Source organism: Meleagris gallopavo, chromosome 1 (assembly GCF_000146605.3).
Source record: "Meleagris gallopavo isolate NT-WF06-2002-E0010 breed Aviagen turkey brand Nicholas breeding stock chromosome 1, Turkey_5.1, whole genome shotgun sequence".
Taxonomy (NCBI): domain Eukaryota; kingdom Metazoa; phylum Chordata; class Aves; order Galliformes; family Phasianidae; genus Meleagris; species Meleagris gallopavo.
The window spans coordinates 168,764,436-168,791,491 of NC_015011.2; the positions used below are offsets into that span (position 1 = coordinate 168,764,436).

General features: G+C 41.4%; 1 protein-coding gene across 1 annotated transcript in view; it reads left to right on the forward strand.

Moving 5' to 3' along the window:
- LOC104917577 (vascular endothelial growth factor receptor 1-like) overlaps positions 1 to 26,778 on the forward strand; it is a 51,832-nt gene extending 25,054 nt beyond the window's left edge. Inside the window, exons 11-13 of the mRNA XM_010728981.2 lie at positions 11,606 to 11,720; positions 20,249 to 20,357; positions 25,696 to 26,778. Coding sequence (XP_010727283.1) covers positions 11,606 to 11,720; positions 20,249 to 20,357; positions 25,696 to 26,081 — 610 coding nt within the window. The 3' untranslated portion in view covers positions 26,082 to 26,778. The remainder of the gene's footprint in view (positions 1 to 11,605; positions 11,721 to 20,248; positions 20,358 to 25,695) is intronic.
- Positions 26,779 to 27,056: the final 278 nt, after the last annotated feature.

Here is a 27,056-nt window from a genome sequence, read left to right on the forward strand (position 1 = left end):
AACCTTTTGTTAACTAGAAGGTAGCTAGCTAGATGGTGGAAAGATTAACTTCTAATTTTATATCCTAGCAAGGAAGCACAGAAGAGTCAAGAAAAACTGTCTAGGGCAAAAATTAAAGTTCTGTGGTGTTTTTTTTAAAGGTTATTCAGATCTAACAAATTCAGATATGGCAGGCAAAAGTGGAGAGTTGGAATGAGTTAAAATGCAATTAAAAAGTGAAAGAATAGACATTCTTAAATGAGTGCCATTTTCCCAAGAAACATCTTATCCAGTGTCAGCTTACTCCAGAGTGGCAGCAGATACAGCAGATAAATCTATCCACTGCTCAGTGGATATAGCAGAAGGCACTCTGATGACCTCCATCCTTAATTTGTTGCCTAAATAGCCTCTCTGTCCTCTTTCCTGCCACTCTGCTCCTGTATTTCTGGCCTTGTTTTTGCTGAGGTTGGGTTATTGGCAGAGTTCTGTGGAGGAGCAGTCAGGGCACGGTTTGCCAAGGTTCTCGGGAGCCACCAAGGCTGATCTCTGCCTATATGACCCATCCACTCTGAGGCTGCGGAATGAGTGTCTTCATGCTGGAGACATGCTTGATGTGAATGGGTCTTGACCTGAATCTCATCAGCAGATTTGTGTTTATCTTAGAGTTTGGCAGAGGTTGCCAAAAAAGGCATGGGAGATATTGATATTGCTTAGTGTAAGCACTGGCTTCCTCAGCTTTCGTGCAGTATCATCTGAAGGCGGTTTCAGAGAGACCTTCACTGTGCTCTGCCCAAGACTTGACCCATCAGCCCTCCAGAATGTGCAGACAGATGCAGCAGTGCAATTTTATCTTGGGTGTTCCATCTCTCCCATCACCTTGCTGCCTTCCTCTCTCCTCGAGCTATCAGTTACAGTTAGCCTCAAATCAAATGTCAGATTATAAATTTATGACATTGCCATTGCAACTCTCTGGGCTTTTAAAATTACTATTTTTGTGTGTGTGCGTAAGGAAAAGAAAACTATAATGGCATTGTGGAGATATCTACAAAAAAGAAAATAATCAGGAAAGCTGGTACCTGCATGGAGATAGAGTGCTTGGAACTGTCATCACAAAAGTGCATGGCCTGACTCCCACCAGCTTCAGTGAAAGAGGAAGTGGGACATGTGTGCATAGCAGTCTAATTGCATTTCTGCATTGTTTATGTCAGGGCATTAATAAAGGACTGAAAGGCAGAATGATTAGAATGTGCTTGGATAGATTATCAGGGGAAACTAGGTTTGGAACATCAGCGAGGTATGTAAAATGCACAAATGTTAATTGTACTTAATTAGAAATGTACTGAACCACCCAAATTTAATTGTGGATGTCTGCAAACATTGATGCCCATTAGTTTGTCCACAGCAAATGTTTTTGTTCACCATGCCACCTTCTATTTTCGGGAATGGGAAGTCTGAGTCCTTAGTGCTCGTGAAAGTAGGTCAGATGCCATTAATAAACAGGTAGTGTAAAAATGCCTTTGTTTACTTTGACACTTGGCCAGATCCTCAGCTCTAAATTCACGCTGGCTGAGACCTTTGTGCCTTCCATTCCCTACTGCAAGAAAGTCCTCTTGCAGTGATCTGGTAAAGATACTTACAATGGGTACATCAAGAAGTATGCCTACTATTCCTTTGTTTGTCTGCGGCTGTGGAAATGGATGGATGTGTGAAAGTAAAAATCAAGCTGTTTCATTTTCACTTTTCTTTCTGAAAAATGCAGAGAAATGAAAACAAGAGTACACTGTTGCACCACAGACTTGCAAAGAGCTTGAGGTTGAAAGGAGTAGAATAGAGTCTGATCTGTCTCAGACCAACTATATTTTTCACTGAAGCATCACATTCTCCACTTCCTCTATGAGCCAAAAGCCAGAGCTTATTTGTGTTTGCAAAGAGCTGGTAGGACAGCTTCCGTGTCCTCAGTCAATATTTTGGAAAATATCTTTTAAAATATTTTACTTACAAAACGCCATGTGAATCAGCCCAGGCATACACATATGAATAAATAAGCCTGATAAATACATATGATTCATGCAGTACAGTTTGCCACAGTCTGTCTCAAGGGTGCTGTAGTGGATGCACTGATGAATTTACTTTGCAAGCTGTAAATGCTCTCAAAGGCTTTATCGTGGATTATAGTTGAACCAGAAGATTAAGCTTTCCAATTCTGGTATTGCTAATTTTCAGATCGCTTTAAATTAAAATGTTCAAAGTCTAATAGAAAATATTTTAGCATTATCTTTCTTAAGTAATTTTTTTAACTGGTAATGAATCAAACCTAATATATAAGGACTACAGTAACTTCCAGATGCTCTGCTTCATGTCCTGTTTTAAACCCTGTCTCGCCTACCTTCTTGTCAGTCATTTCTTTTTTCCCCAGTATCTTTTCCTTCACAGCATGACCTCTTGGCTTTGCTGAGGATGGTCTGACACCTATCCTAAAGGAAGATGTTGGTCATGCAGGTGGTTGCTTATTGCTTGATATTTAACTCTCCATGGGGCAGAGAAGTACATCTCACCCTACAGCCAGAAATGTTCTTCTGTCCGAGCAGGGGCTCTTGGCCAGTAAGGCCTAGGGTCAAACTGTGTGTGCTCAGGAGTGATTATAAATGGAGTGCTATTATTGGACACCTTTTACAAAAATATACAAACTTCAACTAGCATCCTTTTTCCTTTTATGTCTATTCCTTTCAAAAACTCTTTGCAGAAGGCTTTGGAGAGACATGCTGTATGAGGTAAGATCATGTCAGAAAGAAAAATATTCAGTTAAAAAATAGGAAGCAGAGGTTAGGAGGGAAGAGCCTGTTCTTGCCATGTAGGGAGGTGACCAGTGAAGTGTTTCAGAGCTGGTGCTTGGGTCTGTGCTTGTCAACATGTACAGAAATAACCTGGAAATGGTGGTGAGGAGGTGACAGAGCTTGCTGATGATACTAAGTAATTCAGATCTTTGATGATAGCAGCTGATTGCAGAGAAATGCAGAATGGTATGAGTTTGAGTATCTGGCTGATAAAGTGCCAGATGAAGTTCACTGAAGATAAATGTGTGTGATGCGCATAGCAGAAAACTTTCCCACTTTCTCATGTAAAATGATGAACCATTGTCTGATCATTACTGATATACTGTGATACATGCGTTTGTGCAAGCAATGGCAATGAGGAGCAGCTCAAAAAACAAATCAAGCTTAAAAATTACCAGGAGTGTACAAGGTTTGCTCCAAAAGTATTTTATTATGTTGGCCCATGACATCAGAGGTGGATGTTGGTGGTCGTGCATATGAAGCAAAGCTGTGTCATGGGATTCCTCCATTGGGAAAAAAATGGCACCCATTGACATTCATCAGCACTCACTGAGCGTTTATGGAAACCCAACAATGTGGTGAGACTGTGAATGGTGCTTTTCACTGTGGTGATGGCAACAGTGGATCACCTCCACTAGTGCAGATTTTTATGAGCACAGCAGGCAGGCTGTTGTTCATTGCTGGTGAAAATACACAGCTAATGATAGTGATTGTGTTGAAAAACAGTGCTTTGTAGCTGAGAATTTTCCTTACCAAATAGTGTTATTTTGCTCTTTGTAGCTGCTCTAGTTTTCATAGAAATAAGTAGGAGGCATTAGTTTTGCTGTGACCTATGTAGAATAGAACAAAACTGAGTGTGTCATGATAACTCCTCGTAAATTCATTACGTACTGACATCTCTTTATAGTAAGATCAGTTTTGATCCTTTCATCTAAAAGGATGCATCCAAACAGGGAGATACACCAAGAAGGGCAACAAATAGAATCAAAGGAATTTCAGGGAATGAGAGGAGTGTTTTAGGGATGAGTAAGGAGGGAAGTCAGGGCTTTGTGGCCTGAAAAAATAGATGACCTGTGAGCTGTACAACAGAGATTTTCAGACTCATGAAGGACACAGATTTCTGGGGACTAGATGTGTATTTCTTTTCCAGTTCAAGGAGTAGAGACCATGAAATGAAACTAGTAGGACTGCAATTCAAAATGAAAAGGAGATGTTCGTCTATTCTGTGGGTTGCAGATTTGTGAGACTCCTTGCTAAAGGGTTTTGTGGGTGCTAAAAGTTTGACTAGTTTCAAAAGGAGATTGCTTAAAGCCCTAGAAGAGAAATCCACTGGGACATACTTAAGTGCAGAAATGGCCTCACTTGCAGGAAGTTCTTGAGCTGATACTAATTGGTGACTGGGGGAGTACTGGGAGGAAGTATCTGAAGTTAGTCCTGTTCTTACTCATCCCCAACCATCTGCTTATGGTCATTGTTGAGACAGGATATGGGGTAGAAGGATCCTTGGTCTTATGTCCACGTCTGTCAGTGTTTTCTCTTCCTGTTTTCCCTCTAATCAACTCCCCTCTCTCCTTAAAAATGTTTCCCTCCATTCTTTCTCATCCCTTGTTTTCTGCCTCCACTTCCAGTCTCTGTCTCCAGTCAGCCCAGAGCTCCTTTCAGACTCCTACTTGCAGTGAGGCTGTAAACAATCTATCTTGAAAAACACAACCTCAGTGCAACATTAGCCCTTTCATCTTCTCTGCTGACTGCTGGAAAATTGAAAGAGTGTTCACTGTGCTTCCAGCTTGTCAGCAAGGCAGAGAGAATTAAGGATGGTGTAAATAGATTAAAAAGGAATTGCTCCTTTATAGATTGAGGAAGATCCAGTCAGGACAGCAAAGAAAAGGAAGGGAATTTCAGTATTATAAGAAGGAAGGTGTTGGATAGACCTGGATCTTGGAAGGGTAAAGGCATGAAGGTACGCCTCCGAGTTGAGTGAGCTGTTAGGAGTGTCTTGTACGTAGAAAATAGCTTATTCCAGAAAGATCTGAAAGAGTAAAAGCAGATTGACACTGTGTGTAGATGTGTCACGGTCTTTCCCTTTAGGTTTTTGACTGCTTGTTCAAATTGGAGGAGATCTCTTCCTTTCAGTACTGCCACAAACAATTAAAATCAAGCACCATTTCTCAGAAAGAAGTTCTAGGTTTGTAAAAACCCCATCCTTGGGAAATTCTGTAGTTCCAGACAGTGTGCAGCTCCTCTGGGGAGGACATGGCTGGCAAGAGAAAGTGGGGGCTGAGTCACAATGACCACATGGGAGTGAGAATGATTGCAGCCTAACAAGGAGGGAAAGGAGGTGGGCAAGGAAGGAAGGAAGGATTGGCTAAAATGTGTCCATATTCTGTGTCCATGAAAACCTCTAAGCAGTGTGAAGCAGGAAACAGAGGTCAAGAAGCAAAATATAATTATCTGATAAGAAACTCAAGGTGAGAAAATTTCAGATCACATCCGGATGTGCAAAAAACAAAAAACAAAAAAAGCAGAAAAACTACTTCCAAATACTGAATGCTCAAGGGTCTCAAGTGCTTTTTTTCCTATGGGAATGCAAGCATGAGCTGATGAAGGAGTGAAGGGTGGGATAGGTGGGACTGCTGCTGATTTCTGTGTTTCCTTTGATCAACCATCTTTCTATGGCAGTGCCCTGGAGTAGTTCAGGACAAGCCATAAGGTTTGTAAATGACTGTGAAAAGGAAGCACCATGCATTAATCTAGTTGCATGTAGATTAACAGCAGGAAAGGCAGTGTGCAACTGGCAAACTTTCCTTCTCCATAAAGCCATAGAGATATGCAGTGAGGCCATGAGTGCCATACACACTGCTTCTAATGAAGTAGTACCAAAGATACTCTGTGGTCCTCTCACTGTGAGGATGGGACATTAAGGAAATCTGGAGTATTCCCTAAAGAATGATCTTTCCTTCTAAATAACACCTCAATTTTGACACAGAGCATCCTACAAAAATAACTCAGTCCTCACTTTGACAACTATGCACTGCACCAGGGTTCCAACTAAGCCTAATGCTTGGGGATGTTCCCACCCAAAGCAGTTGACCAGCATTTCAACCTGGAATTAGTTATTTTTGATGGAGAAATGGGAACTCTTGTAGGTCCTGTGGGAACTCTTGTAGGTCCTATGGAGACAAGCACATTATCACGTTGTAGCCAAAGCTGACAGGGAGCCAGGGCATGTTCCCCCTCCCCCAGAACACATTTCACAGCCCATATGTGCTCCTTGTTACTATTTTTCCCTCCCTTGTTTCCGGCCTCACTGTGACTCAGTGTTCCCCTGGACGTGTGGCCACACCAACCCACTGCCACCAGTTGCACGGCACCAAGTTCCAAGGCACGGGGCAGGCAAGGCCTATGACATTCAGATGCTTCTGATAACCTCCAAGCGGGAAACAGTTCCTATATGTTCTTTACAAGTCCAGGAACTTCCAGAGTTCCTGTCTTGAACGTAGTGTTGTCATCACTGCATCTCGAAAGACTGTATCAGCCCAACTTGGATTCGTAACAATGCCGCCCTGCCGCTGCAGAGAGTTGATTGCTGCCCTATAGAGGGATAGGTGCTGAGAAAACAAAACAAAACAAAACATTTTTTTCATATTAATCACTCTCAAAAATAGTTACTGTTGGTTACAGGATGCCTTCCTCTTGCTCCTAATAGAGATGTAATTGCCACATACTACCTCAACAAATAGACATGCGATGGAGGCTGATGGTGTCTTTGCCAACAGGAATAGTTAGGAAACCGGATGGGATTTTACACTGGGGAAGGACTGTGAAGGTGTAGGAGGGCTTAAGGAGGGAGGAACTGAAATGATAAAATTGACAATGTAATTTTTCCAACTGAAATGGGGATTGAGGCTTTTAAGCTGATATTTGACATCAGTTGAGCACTGTTGAGCATTGTGGCACTGTCTACAGTATGGACAAGAGGATGTGTCTGAGCATAAGCTGGGCTTGGGTCTTTTGTGTAGGACTCTGTCATGCAGAAAGTCACATCTGTAATCATCAGACAAGCCCTGTACCCTAGCTCCTGGGCTCTGCTGCAGGCAAAACTACTTTTATTCTGATACCAGTAGTTTCACAGGCAGGACTTCAGTTTGGAGCTGGTTTGTAGTCCCATTCCAGTGAAATATATCAAGATGACATGAAGTACACTCTTACCCTGGAAACTTTTCCCCATCAGTGGTTATAAATATACCACACAATTGTGCTTGGCATGCTGTATGCTAATAGAGGTGAGGGCTCTGAAACTCATTAGGAAAGGGAGCGGGCTGCGGAGCAGAGTGAGGACAGTGTGAAGCTAAGGTTGATAACCATGGCCTTGTCCAGAATAGGCCATGGGAGTTTTCTTATCTCACTTTGGCAGGAGGTGCTGTTAGCTTCCTGTGCGAAATCAGGAGCATATGCTGCTTTCCTCTTGTTGTTTGGCTTCCTCCACTACACAAGACGGTTCCCAGCACTGTGATTATCTTTGCATCTTCAAACATGGCACACTCTGCTTCCTCAAGGCTTGATGTATTCTTGAGCAGCAGGCTGGCTCCCCTCCCCCCGGCCACTTCTCCCGGCCCCTCTTGGTGCCAGCAGCACACATCACAGACATTTTTTAAAACCCAGATTGCTTCCGGTTGCACAAACCCCCTCTGTCCTCCCAGAGAAGGAGATATGCATGCACTGCTTGGCAGCCCTTGGAGCTCGTCCTGTGCCTGGCATCCCCTCCTGAGCCCCCCCGGCTCCACCTTAGCCATGTACACTGGGAATGCACATGCAAGCATGCACACAGGCACATATCAGAAACCACTTAGCTAGGATAGCAGGGCACTCAGAGCAGTACGCAGAACAGGATTGCCTTGATCTGAGCTTACACAATGTTTATAAGCGTACCTTTGTATGCTTTGTATCCCATTAGCATCTCTTATATACAGTCTCTCTATGTGCAGAGCTATATCTAGCTACAAAGCATGAGTGTGTAGAAGGAAAACAGGTGTAAGAGCTGCTCAGAAACGTGCTGGCAGATATCGGCTTATCAGCCTTTGTGCACACTGTGTGCTTTCTCATTAACCTCATGGTAACCCTGCTGCTAACTTTCCTGAAGATGCAAAGCAATGAAGTTTATCCCGGCAGCAAAACACATCAGGAACATGGGGATATCTGGACTAAGAGCTTCAAAGTTTGCTAGGGTTTCCTTGCAAATAACACCAGGTTTTGCTACAAGCAGGAAACCCTTGCAGTTTTGTTGAGTCAATAGTTCGGTGTAACTTATAATTTCTTTACAAGACATAAAAATGCATAACTGATTTGTGTGATGATGCACAACATGAAAATCAACTAATTAACTGGAAGATAATTTGATATTTTGGTCCTGATCAGAGTGCAATTTTATCTTTTCCCTCTTGCTTCTCCTTTCCAAGCGTCTGTACTGAACACGAACATTCGATTTGATGATCACATCTGAGTTCACAGAGCCTTTTCCCTCTCGGTTACGAATGCCTGTTGTTGGGAGATGACACAGGGCTCCTCATTTCTCCCATTTACCCCAGACCCATCTCTGCCCATTAATCTCAAGCAGTGCTTTGTATGGCACCACTGGCAGCAAGGAGAGGAAGGATGGCAGAGTAATAACCCACGGAACCTGTGCGGGAGCCTTCAGCCATGCTACAGCATTTGAGGTTACAGTGAAAGCATTTGGCAGCTGAGGAGGGAAAGCATCTGTTTCTGCATCCAGAGGAATGAGGCTGATTCTTATCCCAGGCTCTGCCTGGCAGCTGTGCTGCAGCTGATTTGCAGAGGCGTGCTGAGCCAGCAGAACGTGGGGTGAAGTGGCAGAATGCAGAGCATCTCCTGCTGCATGCCGTGTGCTGCCATGTAATGTGCTCACAGCTGGATTCCAACTCCTTCTTTATTAAATCTGAGGACAACCGCTATTAAGTGCATTTGATTTTCTGCTATAATTGCGTTAATGTCGCAGTCAGCAGATAATGTGGTATGTGAAGGCAGTGGAGCTCATGTATGTGCCTCCAGGGCTAATACTTTACCTAGTGTTGTACATGTGTGTTTTTCTTGTAATTGTGATGTTATTGTAATTATGATGGTGGTTTGTACTATGGTATTAATGAGTAATCAGCACCCCATTGTGCTAGGTGTTGGCAAAGGCATTACACTGCCCTCATCCCTCAGATTCTGCAACCTAAATACATATGTGTAGTCCTTCTCAAGGAAGTGTATAGTAATAACTAAGCTTATGGATGTAGAGCTGCAAGAAAATAGATTGGAAATGCCTTTTGGAGATACATATGCGGTTTCTGAGCATGCATTACACCTTCTTTCTGTTGTTTACTGAAAAGGGACTCAGCGAGAACTTTTATTCTAAAAAGCACAACTGCTCAAGATTATAACAAAGAAACAAGTTAATTCTCTGGGGGAACAAACCAATTCCACTTGTTTCAGAGGAATAACATTTTTAAAGGACTTAGGATGAATTGAGTAAGAATGAAATTAAATGAATCTCTGCCTGTACAGGAATTGCCCAGTCACAAGGATGTGCCCTTAATTAAATGTGCAAAGTAAATGGCAACCACTTTTCTGAGTAAATGTCAAGGGTTTTTTTTGTTCTTTTTTTTTTTTCTTCTTTTGAATACATCAGCTGTCCTAATGCAGCTCTCTTCCATCCACCCTGGCCTCAACAACCATGTATTAGGAGTTGGCCTTCAAACCAAAACCTGAAGAAGTGGCTATGTAGCTCGGGCTTCCTTCCCATGCTATTGCTCCTTGTTCTTTCTCCATGCGTGGATGACCATGTCCTGCTCCTGGTTTTTGGCTTTTTTAGCTCATTGAGGCTCTCAATGCATATTAAGGAATTTGGGCATACAATCATATATTTGTGCTAATGATTATATCCTAAGTTAGTTTACATGTCATTTTTTCTTTAAGCTGCAGTATCTGCTTAGACGGTGGTCGATTTGACTCAATGCTGCACGATTAAAGACAGCGAGTAAAGTCTTTGTGTTACTGATACTGTAAACAACACAAAAGTTCAACCAAACTACATAATTGACTGAAAGGAAATAAACCTCATTCTTTAGTCAGGATTGCATCAGTTGCTGTGATGCAGTGCCTTTCACCACACATCGGAACTACTTGATTATGGATACTGTACTCGTTGTCTGTCATATGGAGGGAAATCCAGAGAAACACTGTTTGAGAGAGCTTGGCCCTGATGGACAGTTTAACTCCTCTGTTGATACTCATATTGAAGAAGCAATATCTAAATGTTGGATGAAAAGCAAAACTCAATATCCTCAAAGAATAGGGATGGACAGAATGTAAGAACCATTCCTATGTGTTTGTTTACATGTGTACTGAGTTAGGCTTTGGGAAACATGTTAACTCTACCACAACCACACCTGAGTGTTCTGATTATATGCCATTTCACTGCGCAAAGAAAAAGAAAAAAGAAATTCATAGAATCATAGAATCTTAGAATTGTAGAATGGCCTGGGTTGAAAAGGACCACAACAATCATACAATTTTCACCTCCCTGCTGTGTTCAGGGTCACCAACCACCAGACCAGGCTGCCCAGAGCCACATCCAGCCTGGCCTTGAATGCATCCAGGGATGGGGCAGAAAACAAACAAAACTGAGAAAATACATTATTTTTCAGGATAATGATAAAAACCTACACATAGTTAAATCATAGAATCATGGCTTAGGTTGGAGAGGACCTTAAGATCATCTATTTCCAACCGCCCTGCCATGTGTAGAACTGCCAGCCACCAGATTAGGTTACACATGTACCCATCCAACCTGGCCCTGAATGCCTCCAGGGATGGGGCATCCACAGCTTCTCTGGGCAATCAGTGCCAATGCCTCTAAAAAATTTCTTCCTATCATCTAACCTAAATCTCTCCTCTTTTAGTTTCATTCCCCCTTGTCCTGTCACTATCAGACTGTGTAAAATGTTGGTCTACCTCCTGCTTTTAAGCTCCCTTCAAGACTGGAAGGCCACAACGAGGTCTTGCCAGAGCCTTTTCTTCTCCAAACTGAATAGCCCCAAGTCCCTCAACCTTTCTTTATAGGAGAGGTGCTCCAGCCCTCTGATCTTCTTCATGTCCTCCTCTTGGACTGATTCCAACAGCTCTGCATCCTTCTTGAATAGGACACCCCAGGCTTGGACACAGTACTCCAGATGGAACCTCATAAGGGCAGAGTAGAAGGAGACAATCCCTTCCCTTTTCTTTTTGGCCAGTCCTCTTTTGATGCAGCCCAGGATACTGTTGGCTTTTGGGGCTGCAAGAGCACAAATAGCAACCAATACATCATGGAATGGATCTTGAAACAGATGCATGTTGTCTTAAGCTTAGAACTGAAAACAATACAAACTCAAGTTTGAAGCCAAGCCTTAACCATGATAATGACTGACAAGTTAGGAGCAGTGGAGTCGTAATTATAGGATTCACATAGTCCTATAATTAGGCTGCAATTGCAAATGCTGACCTCTCGGTCCATAGTGGATGAAATGTTAACACTGACTACAAAAATTCAGTGTTCTGGGAGCACCTGTGGAAATAAAGCCAATGATCTGGCTTTGAGCATCAAGACTTTGTGGAATGTAGTTGTCCTTGCCTGCTGATGGCAACACATGCAATTTCCTCAGATGATTTTTGTTCCTAGAAGAACAGTTTTTGCTTATGCATGCTGTGATTTATCAATGAAATCTCTCTCCCTTTTTTTTTTTTTTTCCTTTCAGGCGTGGCTTTTGCTCTCACACTGATGGATCTTTCAACCTGAAAACTGGGAGCAACATAGGAAACAGGATCCAGAGCATCATTGAGCGAACAGCCATCATCGAGGGCAAAAACAAGGTATGATTCCTAGGTGTAAATAATCTCTCTGTGTTAGCTGAAGTGGTATTTTAAATGTTGTTGAGGTAACAGTGGAGAAGCCAGTATTTTTTATGTTGTTCAGATCTGAAAACCTGTGTAGATGCAAATAACTCCCACATTTGCAAAGACAGAGATTTGTTATCTATCTGCTGAGATGCAGAGATGTACTTTTCCTGCATGCAGTCCTATTAAGGTAAGTAGTGTAATTATATATATATATTCAGCTTACTTAGAGCTGGACTGCAGCATTCCAGGCACCTCAGGAGGAGAGAGGCAAGGCTTCAGGCCATCATTGCTTCGTTGTGCCATTGCACAATTTCCTGTTGTTTTTCCTATGAGAGTAAAACTATTTACTCTCATTTGAAAGTTTATTCACGGATGTGGTGCTGGGTTATTAGAAGACCAAGTCTTGCAATAAAAATTTTAAAGGGACACATTAACCCAGATTAAGAAGCAAAGTTTAAGAGAGATCTCACTCAGAGACTGCATGATGGGTTGCACCCCATCTGCATTAACTGCTCATTGTTAGGTGTCAAGTCCAGGCCAAGCATAATAAGGCGTGGGAAGGGACAGGCACTTCTGAAGGAGCACTGAGATAGTCATGCTCTTGAGGGTTCATGGAGAATTCTCAATCAGCCAAAACCTTTAAATCAAGATGTTTTCCTGGAGGATGCCCTAATCAGATGATCTTTTTTTGGTTAGGCTTGATGCTGGTTTGATGTGGTTTAGCAGCCCTTGCCTCAGAGAAGCTCAGGAGTTGGTGCACAATGCTGTGTCACGTTCACAGCCTCTGCTGTTCACTGATTGGCTTGGTCTGAGGCAGGAGCAGCCGATGAAATTATAAACCTGAAAGCCTACCCTATGCTAGAACTGTTATTTCCAAGGATACCAAAATACTTGTCATAATTCTAGGGACACTGGGGATATAGGTGTTCTTTCCTTGATGTCTTCTTTCAGTCTTTTCCATGTGAAAATAAATATAAATCATAATTACTCTCACACCAAGGCCCTTTCACACACCGTGGAATAATTAGGGCTTTGAACGCAGCCAAGATTCATGCCTGGGACTGAATTTTCTCCTGCTGTTGTATTATTTAGGCAGTACCACAGGTGTTCATGGCACAGTGCATGGGAATGTGCTGGATCCCAGTGAGGCATTTGCTCTATTTAGTTGGCACCCTCTATATGCTTAAAGATCAAGGCAAAGATGGGAGCAAATGGCTTCTTGGGGGATACTATTGTAGGAAAGCACATGAAAGCTGATACATAGGGAGAGATTTGCAGGAGGAAAGGGAAATCATTTGAGGCATGGAAGACAGAGCCTATTCCAAAGGGGTAATGATGAACAAAAACTCATGAGAACCAGTAATTTTCCAGAAAAGATCTAGGTAGCTTCTGCTTACAAGATCTAACAACCAGACCTCATTCTCCTTGCGTGCTGCGTGTTTTGAAGACAGCAGAAGAGGAGTGGCTGAAATGTCAGACCAGCTTTTACACAGCAGCAAATAAATTCCTCCCTGGAGGAAGATGCTAATAATGGGTCCTTGTGGCAGAACTGCAGATTTTGTTTGAAGTCTTTGGCAAACAGTCCCAATTTTTTTTATATCTGTCCAGAAATGAACAAAGAGATGATCTCTGCATGTGTTACATGGAAAGTTTTGCAGCGAAACATAGCAGTTCTCCTTATTTTTCCTCATCTTATTCTGTTTAGTTCATCTAAGTAAGTCCCATCTTGCATTGCCTTATCCCTTCTGATTCTGTGAGGAAAGGGAGGTTAGTGAAATAATCTCTTTTCCCAGATATTTCAAGCTTTCCTGGTTGCAGTGCTGTTCAGAAGAATGTAGCTTGCAGACAGAGGCTTCTGCCAGTCTTCTGGCTTGCATGACATCCTTGCTAGAATCGTGCACATCATCTGCGGTTTTCAAATACTTAGCTTGAAGTGAATTCTCTCCACTTCTGAGAATTATGTTTCAAAGGTTTCTTCATTTCTGTTGCTCTTCCATAGCTTTCCAGGCACAGCTGGACTGCTATTATAAGTAGAAAATGCTCTCTAAGCCTGCGTTTCTGGCCAGAATAAGTTACATGATTTGTGTGCACGCAGCTGCTCTAGAGCATCCAGGATATTTTTTTTTCTCTGTGAGAGTCTATAGCTATCACTCTTTGCAGGCCAAGATTCATTCTTGGTCTCCCAGAGCAAACTCAAAGGGACACAGTTCAGACAAAACCCTTCCTGATGGGCTAGAATATTGTAAAACTGTTAATAGCACTGAGCTCATTGAATGCAGCACGTCATCACAAGTGTCTGGCTCTGATGAAGTGTGACTGCAAGTAGTTCTGCTACTGCAAACAGCTGAGAACAGCTCTCCAAGGCACTTCCACATCAATGGAGTCCTGCTATCTAAACAGTGTCTACCCTGTTTCCACATCCGAGCATAGCAAGCATGGTAAAAAAAATCTCAAACTCAATGGAAACAACAAAGTAGTAGGAGACAAAGCAGTAGGAAGTCGATGGAGAGACTCAAAAAATGGCACTTCTGGGTTAGCATGAAAGCAGAAATGGGGATGACCACAGGATATTATTGTGATCAAGGGAAGAGATGAATGAGGAATGCTCACAAGGTTTCTTTTAGCTCTCAAGGTAGCTGTTTTCGCCTTAGTCAAAGACCTTGTACCAGTTCCTTTGTTTCCTGTATGTAAAACACCCAAGTCCCTCTGAAAGTTTGGACTGTTCTGGTAGTAGGTTGATTGGTTGTTTGTTTGTCTACGGTTATCAAGGTAGCCACAAGTATATTTTTAAAGTCAGAAAAACCTCAAACCCTGTGTCTGCATGGTTAAAGTAATGCAGGAAGCTGCCCTGAGCTACTCTTCTGGTGACAGAGAGAAACTGTGACAACTGTGTTTTAGTAACATTTCCTTTGAAGCCTTTCTAAGCAGACATTGAGAAATTCAAGTGGTATAATGGAAAAAGTTTGTAACAGAATTCATAACACTTAATCATAAAACAACTCTTGCACCCAAAGTTTTCGTTCTCATTTTGTTGGACATTATCAATGACTTTCTACAAAACTGAGTTATTCTTAGACTTGTAAGCAGATCACAAACTCTCTTTTGTCATTCAATTACTAAAAACCATCACTTCTCAATGTTCTCAATCAAAGCTTGCTCCAACCTGTAGCTCAGGGCTAGTACTGATCATTATTATTCTTAGCATCTGTGGTTTGTAATAATACCAACTGTAAATGACCTGCAACAATGAGATACAAAGAGCTCAGGCACTCATTGGTAACTCTGCAGTATACACATGCCCTCTCTGTGCAGGCATTGGGAAGACCACATATTGGTTTATCAAAAGCTTTGAAAGACGGCACAGAGAGCTGTAGCAGGGACTGTACAAAGATCCTGGGAATGCAGAGTGTACAGAAGAGGGCCAGAAAGGTGTTTACAGATGAGTGAAAGTAGATGTTGGTCAAGAAGAAAGGATGAGAATATCAACAGAAGGAGGTAGTAGATAGGAGGGCAAGTGTGAGTAAACAATACTAATGCATGAAGTTGTGTTTTATCAGGTGTATGTGTATATTATGGCCTTTTTTTTCCACTGCATTAATACTTTACTGACCCACAATTTTAATGGTCCAATCCTCTGTGAATGAAAAAACCACCTGACTTAAGGGAAAATGGAAAGTAATACCCTGTAAGAAGGTTCTGTAAGACCAAACCCAGGCTCTTTCTTGTCCACCTTTGGGTTGGCTGACAGTGATGGATCATCCACCCGTATGCTGACTGTGGGTTATTTCAGAAAATGTGACAGTCCAACACAAAGGTGGGGAATTCAATCTCTTTTGGACTTGATAAAAAACTGTGGCCATGGAATATATGGACTAGTCCATCTCTCTAGCGTCTTCTATGCCAAGCCCTAAGCCTTTCTCTCCAATGTCTTCGTCTTACAGATGAGACAAGAAAGTTTATACCGTGTCTGACTTGAGTCCCTGGATATACCAGCTGACTGGCCAGCACATCCATGTGGGCTGGCTAACTGGCACGCAATGAGCTGAACAGCTCATTGCAACGGCATTCATTTTGGTCTTCCTCATTTACTGGCAAATGGTTTTCATGAAACACTCATGAGGTCTCATGAGTTTATTTGTCAATTTTGGCTGCAGCTGGGACACTGCTGAGGACAAAGAACTTGCATAGAAATGGGCAAACAGTGTGAACTTCCTAGGAAGCCATGCTAAAGGTAGCGCCGGGAAAGCAGCCTGCCTCCCTTTCAGCACATTGTAACTTTCCTTGGGGCCCTCCTGAGCGCTACTAGAATCGCTGTCAACACTTTAAAAAAGAAGTCTTAAAGGTGACAGCTGAGCCAAGAGCTTGGTGAGATGAAAACCAGGAGAACTTGGCACCTGCCTCTGCTGAGCTGCATCTCCCTGCTGAAACACATCCCCTCCCTTGGTGCATAAGGGAGGCGGGAAGCAAAATTTTACTCTACATAGGCCCTTAGAAGGAGAGTAGGAGGTACCTGTGGATCTGTAGCCATCTGTATCATGATCTCCCTATGGGTCTGATGGAAGAATTCAGTCTCAGCCTGCCCAACAGGCAGTACAATATGATGCAGAGGGAAATGAGCTCTGCTGTTAAACAGCAGTGATTTATCTGTCTGACTTGAGGGGAAGAAAGCACTTATCTGCATACATTCATGTCCTGCTATTGTAGATATTTTGGTGTTTATTCTGTGGACATAGTGGTGGTTCTGAAAGTGAAGCATGGTATCCAGATGTTTTGCATTGACGCTTCTTTCCAGCACAAGGCATGCAGATGATATGTCTTTGCCATAAGCAGAACAAACCAGTGGTGTCCTGCCAATATTTCAACATGTATCTTCCTAAATATTATCCTTTTATCTAAAGATAAATCCAATGGGATAAGGAGAGCATATATGTAGGAAATAAACCTACTTTTTCAACAAATGTGTTTTCTTAAAAGCATAACTAGAAGGGAATCAACAGTGTTTGGCAGACTTACACTAACCTGCTCGATGTTGAAAGGATAGTTTGCCTTTCAGATGTATGAGCATTCAGAGAAGTTAGCAAAACAGTCTCTGAATGGAGCATGTGTATGCATGTGTCTGCAGAGGCCTTCTAGGAGTAAGGAAAGAGTAAGGCTACTTACTGTTTGCTGAAACTTCTACTTGCTGCACTGTCATCAGCTGGAGCTGTAGGAATCCTCTACTTAAGGTATATGGAAAGAGAGAAATTCAAGCAGGCACACCAGGGGAAAGACCAGGACCAATTGCGGTCCAACCACAACAATCATCCTCTTGCTTTGCAATGACTTCTGAGGTCTTGTTCTCAATAGTCTCCACCACAAATAGATCTGTAATTTCCTCTTCCATCTCAGGCTTTCTGCTTTATACCTCTTTCATTTGTTGGCAAATGCAGCAGCACTGTGTGATTCATTTCCCCAGCCCCTGGCTCTGAACCGAGTGTGTAGCGTGGTGCTTCAGCTGAGATGCCTGCAGGAAGAAAAGATCAAAACTTTGGTGGTAAATAGGACTTGTGGGCAGATGAGCAGATTCAATGTGTCAAGCGTGCCCGGGAGCCTTTGCTCCACTCTGATCATGGCAAAGCAGTTCTGATTTTCTGTATATAGCGTGGTTGCAAATCCATGGCTTGAAACTTTATTGCAAAGCTAGGCAATACAGAGATGCAAAAATTTGTATCTTGCTCCTTTTGCAGCAATAGCTGCATAGGAAAACTACGCAGCACAAGCTGACCTAACAACCATAATTACTCAATAAACAACAGCTTGCCAGGCTTAGTTTTGTATACACTGCTTCTCGGGTGGGTTTTGGCTGGCATCCACAATGCAGAACACAGACTGCACCACTGGAGGGCTCACAACCTGTTTAAACAAATGTTATCTTATCCTTATGACTTATTTATAAACTAGAAGATTTATGCAAAGACATTTTGTCTCTAAAATACCCTGTTTTGTTGCAAAGTCACTATTGCTTTTGCTAGACACTACGGCTATCTCTGTATTACTCAAGTAAACATACCATTGGTATGGCGCTAAGGACTGCGTTCAAAACATTTGTCTCCCATGCTCTCCAAAGACCATGGGAGTGATCCTTAGCCTGTCCCAGAGTAGTATTTGGGACAATGCAAGTTGGCCAAATCCAAAATAACGTTAGGAACAAGGTAGCTTTAAATAGCTATATTTCAGTGCCTAGAAATTTCCTGTAAAGTCTTTTAGTATACAAGAAAAGGCATCATCTACAAGCAGTCTAGCCAGTAACTATAGTCATGCTGCTTGAGTATGATTGCAAGTGTCATTCTGAACATAATGGAAGTAATAATCACAAAGTTGTGGAATGGAGCAGCAAAACTCAGATAAAATGAGCATTTTTTTTAATTAAAAAACTGAGAACTGATAATGTCAGGACAAAATACAATTTGATGCTACCCTCAAAAAAAAAAAATCCAAAATATTGAAGTACTTGTGGGAGGAGTAATTGTCTTGCATTTTTCAGTCGCAGAAACATTCTGGTTCTGTTTGTAGTAGGACCAAGACAGGTGCCCTGGAGTCAGAGATGGAAAGTCTCATTCTCCTTCAATGTTGTTTTGGATCACAGATCATTGCTACCTGGGCAAAGGGGTTCTGAGGTAGCACCGAGTGACACAAGAAAGGCTGATTTTCTTGTGGAAAGACTGGGATGGCAAAAGCAACTTTTAGCCACCTATGTTAACCATCTGGCACATGTTATGGAACTTTCTTCTCAACACCATTTCGTCAGCACTGATGAAATGACTGCAATAATCCTGCCTCTGAGCCCTATGTCCACACTGTATGAGATGATGTTTAAAAATTGGAAGGAGTTGAAAGAGAACAACAAAATACAGACAGGGCTGGACCCATGCTTTATAATTAGGAATTTGAAGAGGTCAACCTACTGAATTTAGCAAAATAGCATCTTTTTTTTTTTTTAAGGGCTATAATTATATATCTGGTATTACTGAGCCTCTTTCAGAAGAGCCAAAAATGTAAGTTAGAAAAATTTTAGGTGGAAATGAGATGCTTTTTAGTAGTGGATGGGTAGGTGGCCATTGAGACAGCTTAGTGTAGAGGTGCCATTAACGTCAATAGTTTTGAAGTGGGATAAGGCAGTTTTCTAAAATAAATAACCTAGCCAAAATCAAACAACTTGACTTCACTATGTTTGCTTGCATAAGAGGAAAAGCAACAGACTCTTTCCACCAAAGAATGTTTGGAAACCAGAAAATCTACATTATTTAGGGATACAGTAAGGACTTTGGGGATTGCCATGAAGTCTCAGAGTAGGACACACAGAAGCAGGCAAATGGTCAGCCAGAGCTTATGTAAAAACATAGATAACTGGTCCTTGTTTAGCACTGACTCATAATCTTGTGCTTGTCTCTGAACCCCCCAGTCAGACAGTCTTAAAATAATGTATTAATTGCACAAAAATTGCTTTGAATACTTTTAGAAAAGATAACTAATTCCAGACAACAGGATTCCACTGCCACACAAATTATTTTTGTCTCAATCCCAGTTTTTCTCATTACTCCAGTCAAAGTATGTTGTTTTATGGAAGAACTGAAGTGGAAGTAGACAGAAATTTAAGCTGCTATTGTATCTGAGAGCATGTTTTACTGCTGACCCTCCAGTGCATGCCCTCTGTCTCAGCTCCATATCAGGCTGTCACCTCGGTTGTCTATGCATAACTTTCTTCTCTCACTTAGTGCCCAAGACATTAGACCGTGGCTTTCCATCACCCTGAAGGTATAACTCTTATTACAATGCTTTTTCTAAAGGCATGTCAGTTATCATGCCCTGGCTTTCCAAGGTCTCATCTTGTAAATGATATGTATACCAGTGCATGAAAATATATTGTATGCCAAACTTCTTAAGATGGTGGTAGAATATAATGTAAAGGGATGCAGTGTATTATTACTTAATATTAGAAATACTAAGGCCAAAAATAGGAGAAAGTCCAAAAGAGAAGGAGTAAACTTCTCTTTTCCCATGTCATTTCTCATCTAACACTTACAAGAGAAAATGAAAGAGAAATGAAATGCATGGAGTGCTAAACTTTTTTTCTCAGTGTTATTGAAGTGTCTGAAGCACTCCCCATCCATTCCCTTTGCAGTCTGGCTGGCCTACAGGGTGGTCATCTCCTTGGGCAAACCATCTTGTGTCACTCTTCATCTTTTGAGGCTTATCATCACATTAGCAGCAAGAGATAAATCAACCTGAAAGATATTCAAAGATTTTTGGCTATGACAGCTCTGATAATATAATTGTCTCTCAAGGAGCTTGTTTCCTATTATTCTTTCTAAACTTTATACTTTGTTAAATAACTTCAGTGGTGACTGTCACACTATGAATGGAAAGACTGAAATAGGACTGTCACCTTAGGAAAATGAGAGGGGAATCTTTAACCAAGCTCCTGATCCAATGAAAGCTGAATATCTTCTATTTTTTTGCAGACTGCTAGCACGCTTGTTGTAGCTGAAGCCAAATCTTCTGGAATCTACAGCTGCGTGGCATCCAACAAAGTAGGAAAAGCCGAAAGAAATGTCAGCTTTCTTGTAACAGGTATGATCTACTCTAGTCCTATGATTATATTTGTGATGGATTTTTCAAATGCCTAAGTTTGAGTATTGTTGCAATCTGTGCATTTGTAAACTTATCCCATGCTTATTGGTGTCCCTGGGAAGGGTTTGTGACAGCAGCTAGTTTGAATTTGTAAGAAAGGCACCAAATTTGGTAAATGACTCATGACTTCAACAAGTATCCTTGCATGACACAAATTCCTCCCAAATATAGCAACCTGTAATTCCTCCTTTTAAATCACCTAGTCTCTGCAGTCACTCCAAACATGCAGTGCTAGTGCATTTTCACCCAGAAGTAGACCTTCTGAGACACAGCCTTGGATGTAGCTTTGGTCGTGACACTAAGGCTCATCATGTTAGCATGGTTCCTTTTTTTTTCCCCCATCAATATATAAGCATTTGCAGGTTTAGAAACAAACTGAAATTATTTGACCTCAGGAATTACTGGGAAAAAAACTTCACGATTTTAAGAGAATAACTACTGCTTGATTTAGCACCATAATATTTGCAGTTGCCATCAAGAAGCATTTGTTTTCTAGTGAAATATTTTATTTTGGTTTTGTTTACAAAATGGTAGTAGTTCATAGAGCACTTAATCTAATGACAGTTCTCAAGATAGGCCATTAAATAATGTAACCCATTCAGAAATGTGGCAACGCCCCCACACTCATTCTGTGAACCAAAAACTTTGTTTCTGAAGTGTTTTGGCTGTAATAGTACATATTGACACATAATTGATCCTAAATTAACATGCTGTTTTAGCTGTATTTTCAGCTTCATGTGAGGACTTTTCACATAACTTTGAGCAGTAGCTGAGAGTCACTCACTGAGGTTGTTTGTCATTGAATGTGCAAGATAATGAATATGAACTTCTCTAGCTCTTAATTATCAGTCTTCAAAATGTCGCATGGAAGACCCTGGAACCAAACAAAGTTGAATTTTGATTTGCAATATGCAAATCTCCCTTTCAAAGTTATGATGACTGTTTCAGACATTTTAGTGTTGTGACATGAGTTACATGGGTTAGTTTCCCTTTCTAGACCTCACATTTTCAGATCTTGACCAGGGACTGAAGGAAATCTTTCTCCTTGATACCAGAGCTTGCATGAGAACATGCAGAATATTAAGACTTTCCTTTGAAGGCTCTGGCATTGGCTGGCGTTCAGAAGAGGAGTGGTTTCTTGGCTTGGAACCTCTTAACAGCTTGACTGGCAATCTTTTTATATAGGATGGTGATGCTGAAAAGCATTTTTCCTTTGAGTTCCTGGAGCTAAACAACATAAACTGCGAGACATGGAAAGTCCTGCTCATCTGCTGATGGTCAATTGTGCTGATTGAAGGCAGCTTATTTAAACAATGCTGCTTCATTCTTACAAGAATGAAGTTAGACTCATTCTTCTGTGCACATAGTGTATCAGTTGATTGTGTGGTGTAATCATAATTCTCCTCTGTCAGGCTGAGACCAAACTGCTTGTGTTTCACTTCAAGGAAACAAATGCGTAATTTCTCCAGGATTCACTGAAATACATACAGAGGGAATTCAAATCATGAGCCCAAATAATGCTGGATGTGAAAGAAATGGGAAGACACCACAGAGTATTTACTTCTGATGACTTCAAAACCAATATTTTGGGTCTTGTGTGACAGCCTGGGGTTAGTTTATCTCATGCTGTTGGGGCTGCTGGCACCATACGAAGCCAGCCTGAGCCACACAAAACTGAGTGCAAGAGGAGAAAGTGTCTAAACAGAGAAGGCGATCCCTTATAGGAGGAGGAGCTGCTGAGGAACAAGCCAGAAAGGATCCCAGAGAGTAGAGAGAGACAGGAAGAATCCCATTTCTCAGAGGCAATCACGCTCAGACCTTGTCTTAAGGAAGAGGAAAAGCTCCAGTGGAGCAGCTGTGGGGGTGTGAGGGATCTCTTCCCGACAGGTCAAGACTGCTGGGAAGGCAGAGGAAAGACAGAGACCACCCCAGCAGGCCTAGTTCTGCACTGTCAGCCCCATTATGGGAAGGCAAATGTGAGTTTAGTGCAAGAAAGTGTAGCAAAGGGGACCCAGTAAAAAACAAGCCCTTATTTTAAAATTAATGTACATCTCTCATTATTTCTGGGCTTGCATGTGTCTTTCTGGGAGATGCGAGGGTGGTATTTTTTTCCACTCTGTGCCTGAGAGTACAGGACATGAAGTCCAGGGCTCTTGGTAGCTTTCCTTTCCTTTGGCTTTTATCAGATGAAGGGCATTTTTGGGGTGCTGGCACACTAACCTGTTTCTAATCCTAAACCTGTGTTTGGAGTACAAAAGCAGCTGTGAGTCTTACATGCAAGTGATATGGAAAGATGATTTCTGAGCTTTCCTTCTTGTTGATGTTGAAACAATCTCTGCAACAACACCTTTATACCAAATTCAGCTGTGGTAGCCCCCTTCCCTCCAGCCTGCCCCTTTCCCTACATTTTGGGCTGTTTTGCTGGCACACAGCAGGCTCATGGGTGTGTTTGCAATTATACAGGGTAAAACAGGAACAGTTCAGCCTTATCTCCCTGGTTTCCCAATGTCACTAAGCGCATTTTATTTTGAGATTCCTGATGGTGCTTGGCAAAGATAAACAAAATCTTCCATCAGGAAACCTGGGAGCTATTTCCACAGGAAGCTTCAAATCACTAAAGTAAATAAAACCGTTTTACATTATTCCCTGCCACGTTATTTAGCTAGCCTGAGCCTGTAACAATTGGTGAGAGGTGTCATATATTAGGGGGCTCGTAGCCTTTAAACAAATTATTCTCTTGGAATCCTGTGTATTCGCCTTTGTCCTTAGATTTATTCAGAAAATAGTCTTCACAGAAGACACATCTAGGAAGTGTTCCAGACCTAACAATGTGGAAGTAGTTGCAACTATATTGTTATGCTGGCGTACTATTCTTTTATGTTGAAAGTAGTTCATTTGCCTCAGACCCAGGGGATCTTTAATTTCATCTTTAGAGTTTCGCTTGACACTTCTTAGCTCTTTTCTGAGCACTGGCATCTGCAAAAGCCCCAAATTAGCAGCATTCCAAACCAGTAACCTGCCTTTCCCAATGCATATCAGAACAATTTCAGATATTATGTGAGTAAGATACAGCAATTTTATAGATCAGAACACTTACGCACAACCAAAATTTTGCACCTTGATTGGATTTAAGTGCTCCTGAACTCAATGGTTTTTAACAAAATCAAGTAGAGAATTCACTTCATCTAACTGAAGTATCAAGGTCCCATGATAGAACAGAACCTCTGGAATTTGGCTCATCCAAAGATGATGGGCTGCATTGCCCTTTGGAGGTGCCTGCATCACTCCATGGGTTGTAAGCCTTTGCCCATACACAAAACAACTGTATTGAAGCAGATGCTACATTTTAATGCTTTACAATAAGTATGTTTTTTTCTCTGTAGAAATAGGTTTATCTTATTACTTTCAGTCAACATATACTTAACTGGGACTAAAATCTTGCTCCACATGCTCTTCCATAACAAGGAGGATGCTGATGATAATCACTTATTTAGAAGTTCATTAAATTTAAAGATTTGTGTTGTTTTGTTTGATGGGGAGTGGTAAAAAGGGGATGCCAATGAAATATAAAAGGAACAATTCAGCAAATAAGATTTAAAATCCAGTATGGCGTTTTAGTATTTCTGCTTGCATTAGGATAATCCTTGGATTGCATACATGCATACCTCCCTGGAATACATCTACAGTTAGAGGGATCTTCAATCCCTCATTCACAGGAATTCATTTTTCCTATGCTTAATACTCAATACAGAAAAGAGACACAAAGATAATTAAGAGAGTTAGTGATGCCAGGCCTCTATGAATGCCAGTGGTGAGCAGATCATGTCTGTTGATCCTGTGGGAGACAAGGTAGCTCGATTTGCACTAAGGGGATTTAGAGAGTCAGTAGAAGCTTTCTGGTGGATTGGTCAATCAGTGAAAGAAGTTACTGAAAGAGTGTGTGAGATGTTCTTCACTGGAGACCTAGTCTTCACTCTGCTGCTGTGACATTAGGACTGAAGTGACACTTGCATGCGTGGAGCTGAATCAAAGCCTGTGCTGATCTGTTCATGCTCTAAGAGACAAGAAAAGAAGGCAAAATTCTCCCTTGTGAAAGATGAAACCATTCTTAGAATTTCTAGGCGATTTCGCAGCCAAGTGCTGTAGCAATTAGCAGTGAGAGAACAATTGAAAACGGCCAAAGCCGATTTCACTGAGAGGAGAAGGAAATGACTTTATCAGAATATTGGCTACAAATAAACCAGGAGAGGTTGCATTCTAGGAGAAAGACTTGGAAATGTTTTCTCTCAGGAACCTGCCTCTACTTTCACTTACGCCTGCAGCATGCCTCTGCCTTGCTCAAGGGGTGAGGCTCAGTGGAGAGGTGCTGGAGGTGGTCAACATGACCACGGGTCTGCACCTTTCTCCTAGTGATGTAAATCTTACAAGCAGTTGCCCACATGTCTTCACCAAAGATGTTTCTTTCAGCTGTAGGATGAATTTAACTGCTATGAACTGTGCTTAATTTTAAGTCATACTCACGCTTGGGAAATGGTTGGTGCAGTGGTTCTTGGTTTCTCTCAGGTAGAGATATTATTCACCTACATTTAATGCCAAGAAGTCTGAATACAGTGATCTTTGCCTTGATACTGCCTACACCAGCTACCACCAGGCCAGAGGGCCCTGACTCTGCTTTTCTGCCATGTGGCCAAAGTGTTTTATGTATATGGAAGAAAATATCTCTGTTTTGAGGGAAATTCAGGCATATAACCACATATTTCATGGTTTCCCCAGATTTTAAGCGTATTTAAGAAATTGACATAAATTATCTTACTACTCATCAATAATGAGAGAACAACATAAGTATGATTATTTAGTGCCGCAGTATTTTTCTCTCACCATCTAGATATTCATCTTCTCTTATACAGTTCACAAGCTGCAGCTGAGACCAGAATTTCTCCCTTTTTTCATAGTCCCAGCATGCTGTCTTTAAATAATTCTGCTTTTGGTACCTTGCCCCGGTCTATCTTGCCTTATCATAACATTTATACAAACTCAGTACTTCCAAGAACGGCTTCAGTTTACACCAGATGATGTCCAACCCATGTGTCTTGTAGCTCTAAGACAAATTGTCAAAAAGCTGGAGCCTAGCATGAGAAAGGAAAGCTGAGAGACTTCAACAGGAAGACAACGACATTCATTAGTTCAAAGACTTTCTGATAAAGGGGATGATATACGCCATGTTAATTTTGGCTCATTCACTTAACATAATCTAAAAAGTGTTCTTGATTTTTGACAGATGTACCAAGTGGATTCCACATTAGTTTGGAAAAAGTTCCCATTGAAGGAGAGAATCTGGTATTGTCCTGTTCAGCCAACAAATTCATGTACAAAGACATTTCTTGGATTTTACCGAGGACAGTCACTAATCAAACAAAAGCAAGAAAGGCCCTCAACAAGGAGTACTCCATCACCCTCACTCTGACCATCAAGAATGTTTCCCTGGCACACTCGGGCACCTACACCTGCCGAGCAAGGAACATATTCACGGGGAAAGAAGTGCTTCAAAAGAAAGACGTTTCAATCAGAGGTGAGCACTGCAACAAAAAGGCTGTTTACTCTCGGATCCTCAAATATAAGAGCACAAGGAATGATTGTACAACACAAAGCAATGTAAAACATTAAAGGACTCATTAAACAGTATCAGGTGTCTCATATCATCTTGATTTCTTATTGCTGTTGCCACCCTTCAGGCCCTGAGGTGGTGCACATTCCCCCATGGGTTGGACGTAGGAGGAATAGCAGACAAAATCTTTGCGTGAGCTTCCAGTTGAGTTCAGACGGGTATTTTCTGCTTTGACAAAGCACTTGGAAGCTGGGGTTTGGAAGATCCCCTGTGCTACATTTTGCATATTGTTCTTTTTTCTCTTACTGTCTCCTGCTGAGTGATCAGGAAAACTTTGGATCAATCTTTTCTTCCACTTTGGTATCGGCCTCGTCAAAAGTCAAAGCTGAATAAACTGATTAACTTTAAAAACTGCTGTTTTCAGTCAACAACGGACATCAAATAAGTTAACATTAATGCGCAGAATGAGCACAACTCAGTTTGCGATTGACTGGACTATATATTTTTTATTTTAATCTGATCTTGATGGACTTATAAATATTACCTGCTGAGCAAGTTCTAATGCTTATTTATTTGAAATTATTTTCTACACTAAAGTACATTAATCTTAAAAAGTATCTTCTAAAGGAAGTATGCAGGGAAGAAATAAAAATGTCAATATAATGCACAGCTCTATCATATCATTTATAATAATGATGATTTAAAAACTGACAGACATGAACTGTGTTTCTCCAAATAAATTCAGGTAGATTTCCAGTTGCTGTGTTGGTCAATTTTTAAAGTCAGTTCTTCAACAATGTAAACAGCTTTCGATAAAAGTGTGAGTGTTATTTCTGGCCTGAAGATACAGGAATTTGTAATGTTGTAATTATTTTATTAAAAGAAATATCCCACAGTGTTACAGCCAGCACAGTAACAGATTTAATGCATTTTTAAAAAATACAGGTCCCAAACTGAAGCCATTAAAAATATTCATTGCTTTTGGTATCAGATGTCAATTGGATTTATTATGTGTATTTAGAACCAGACAGACA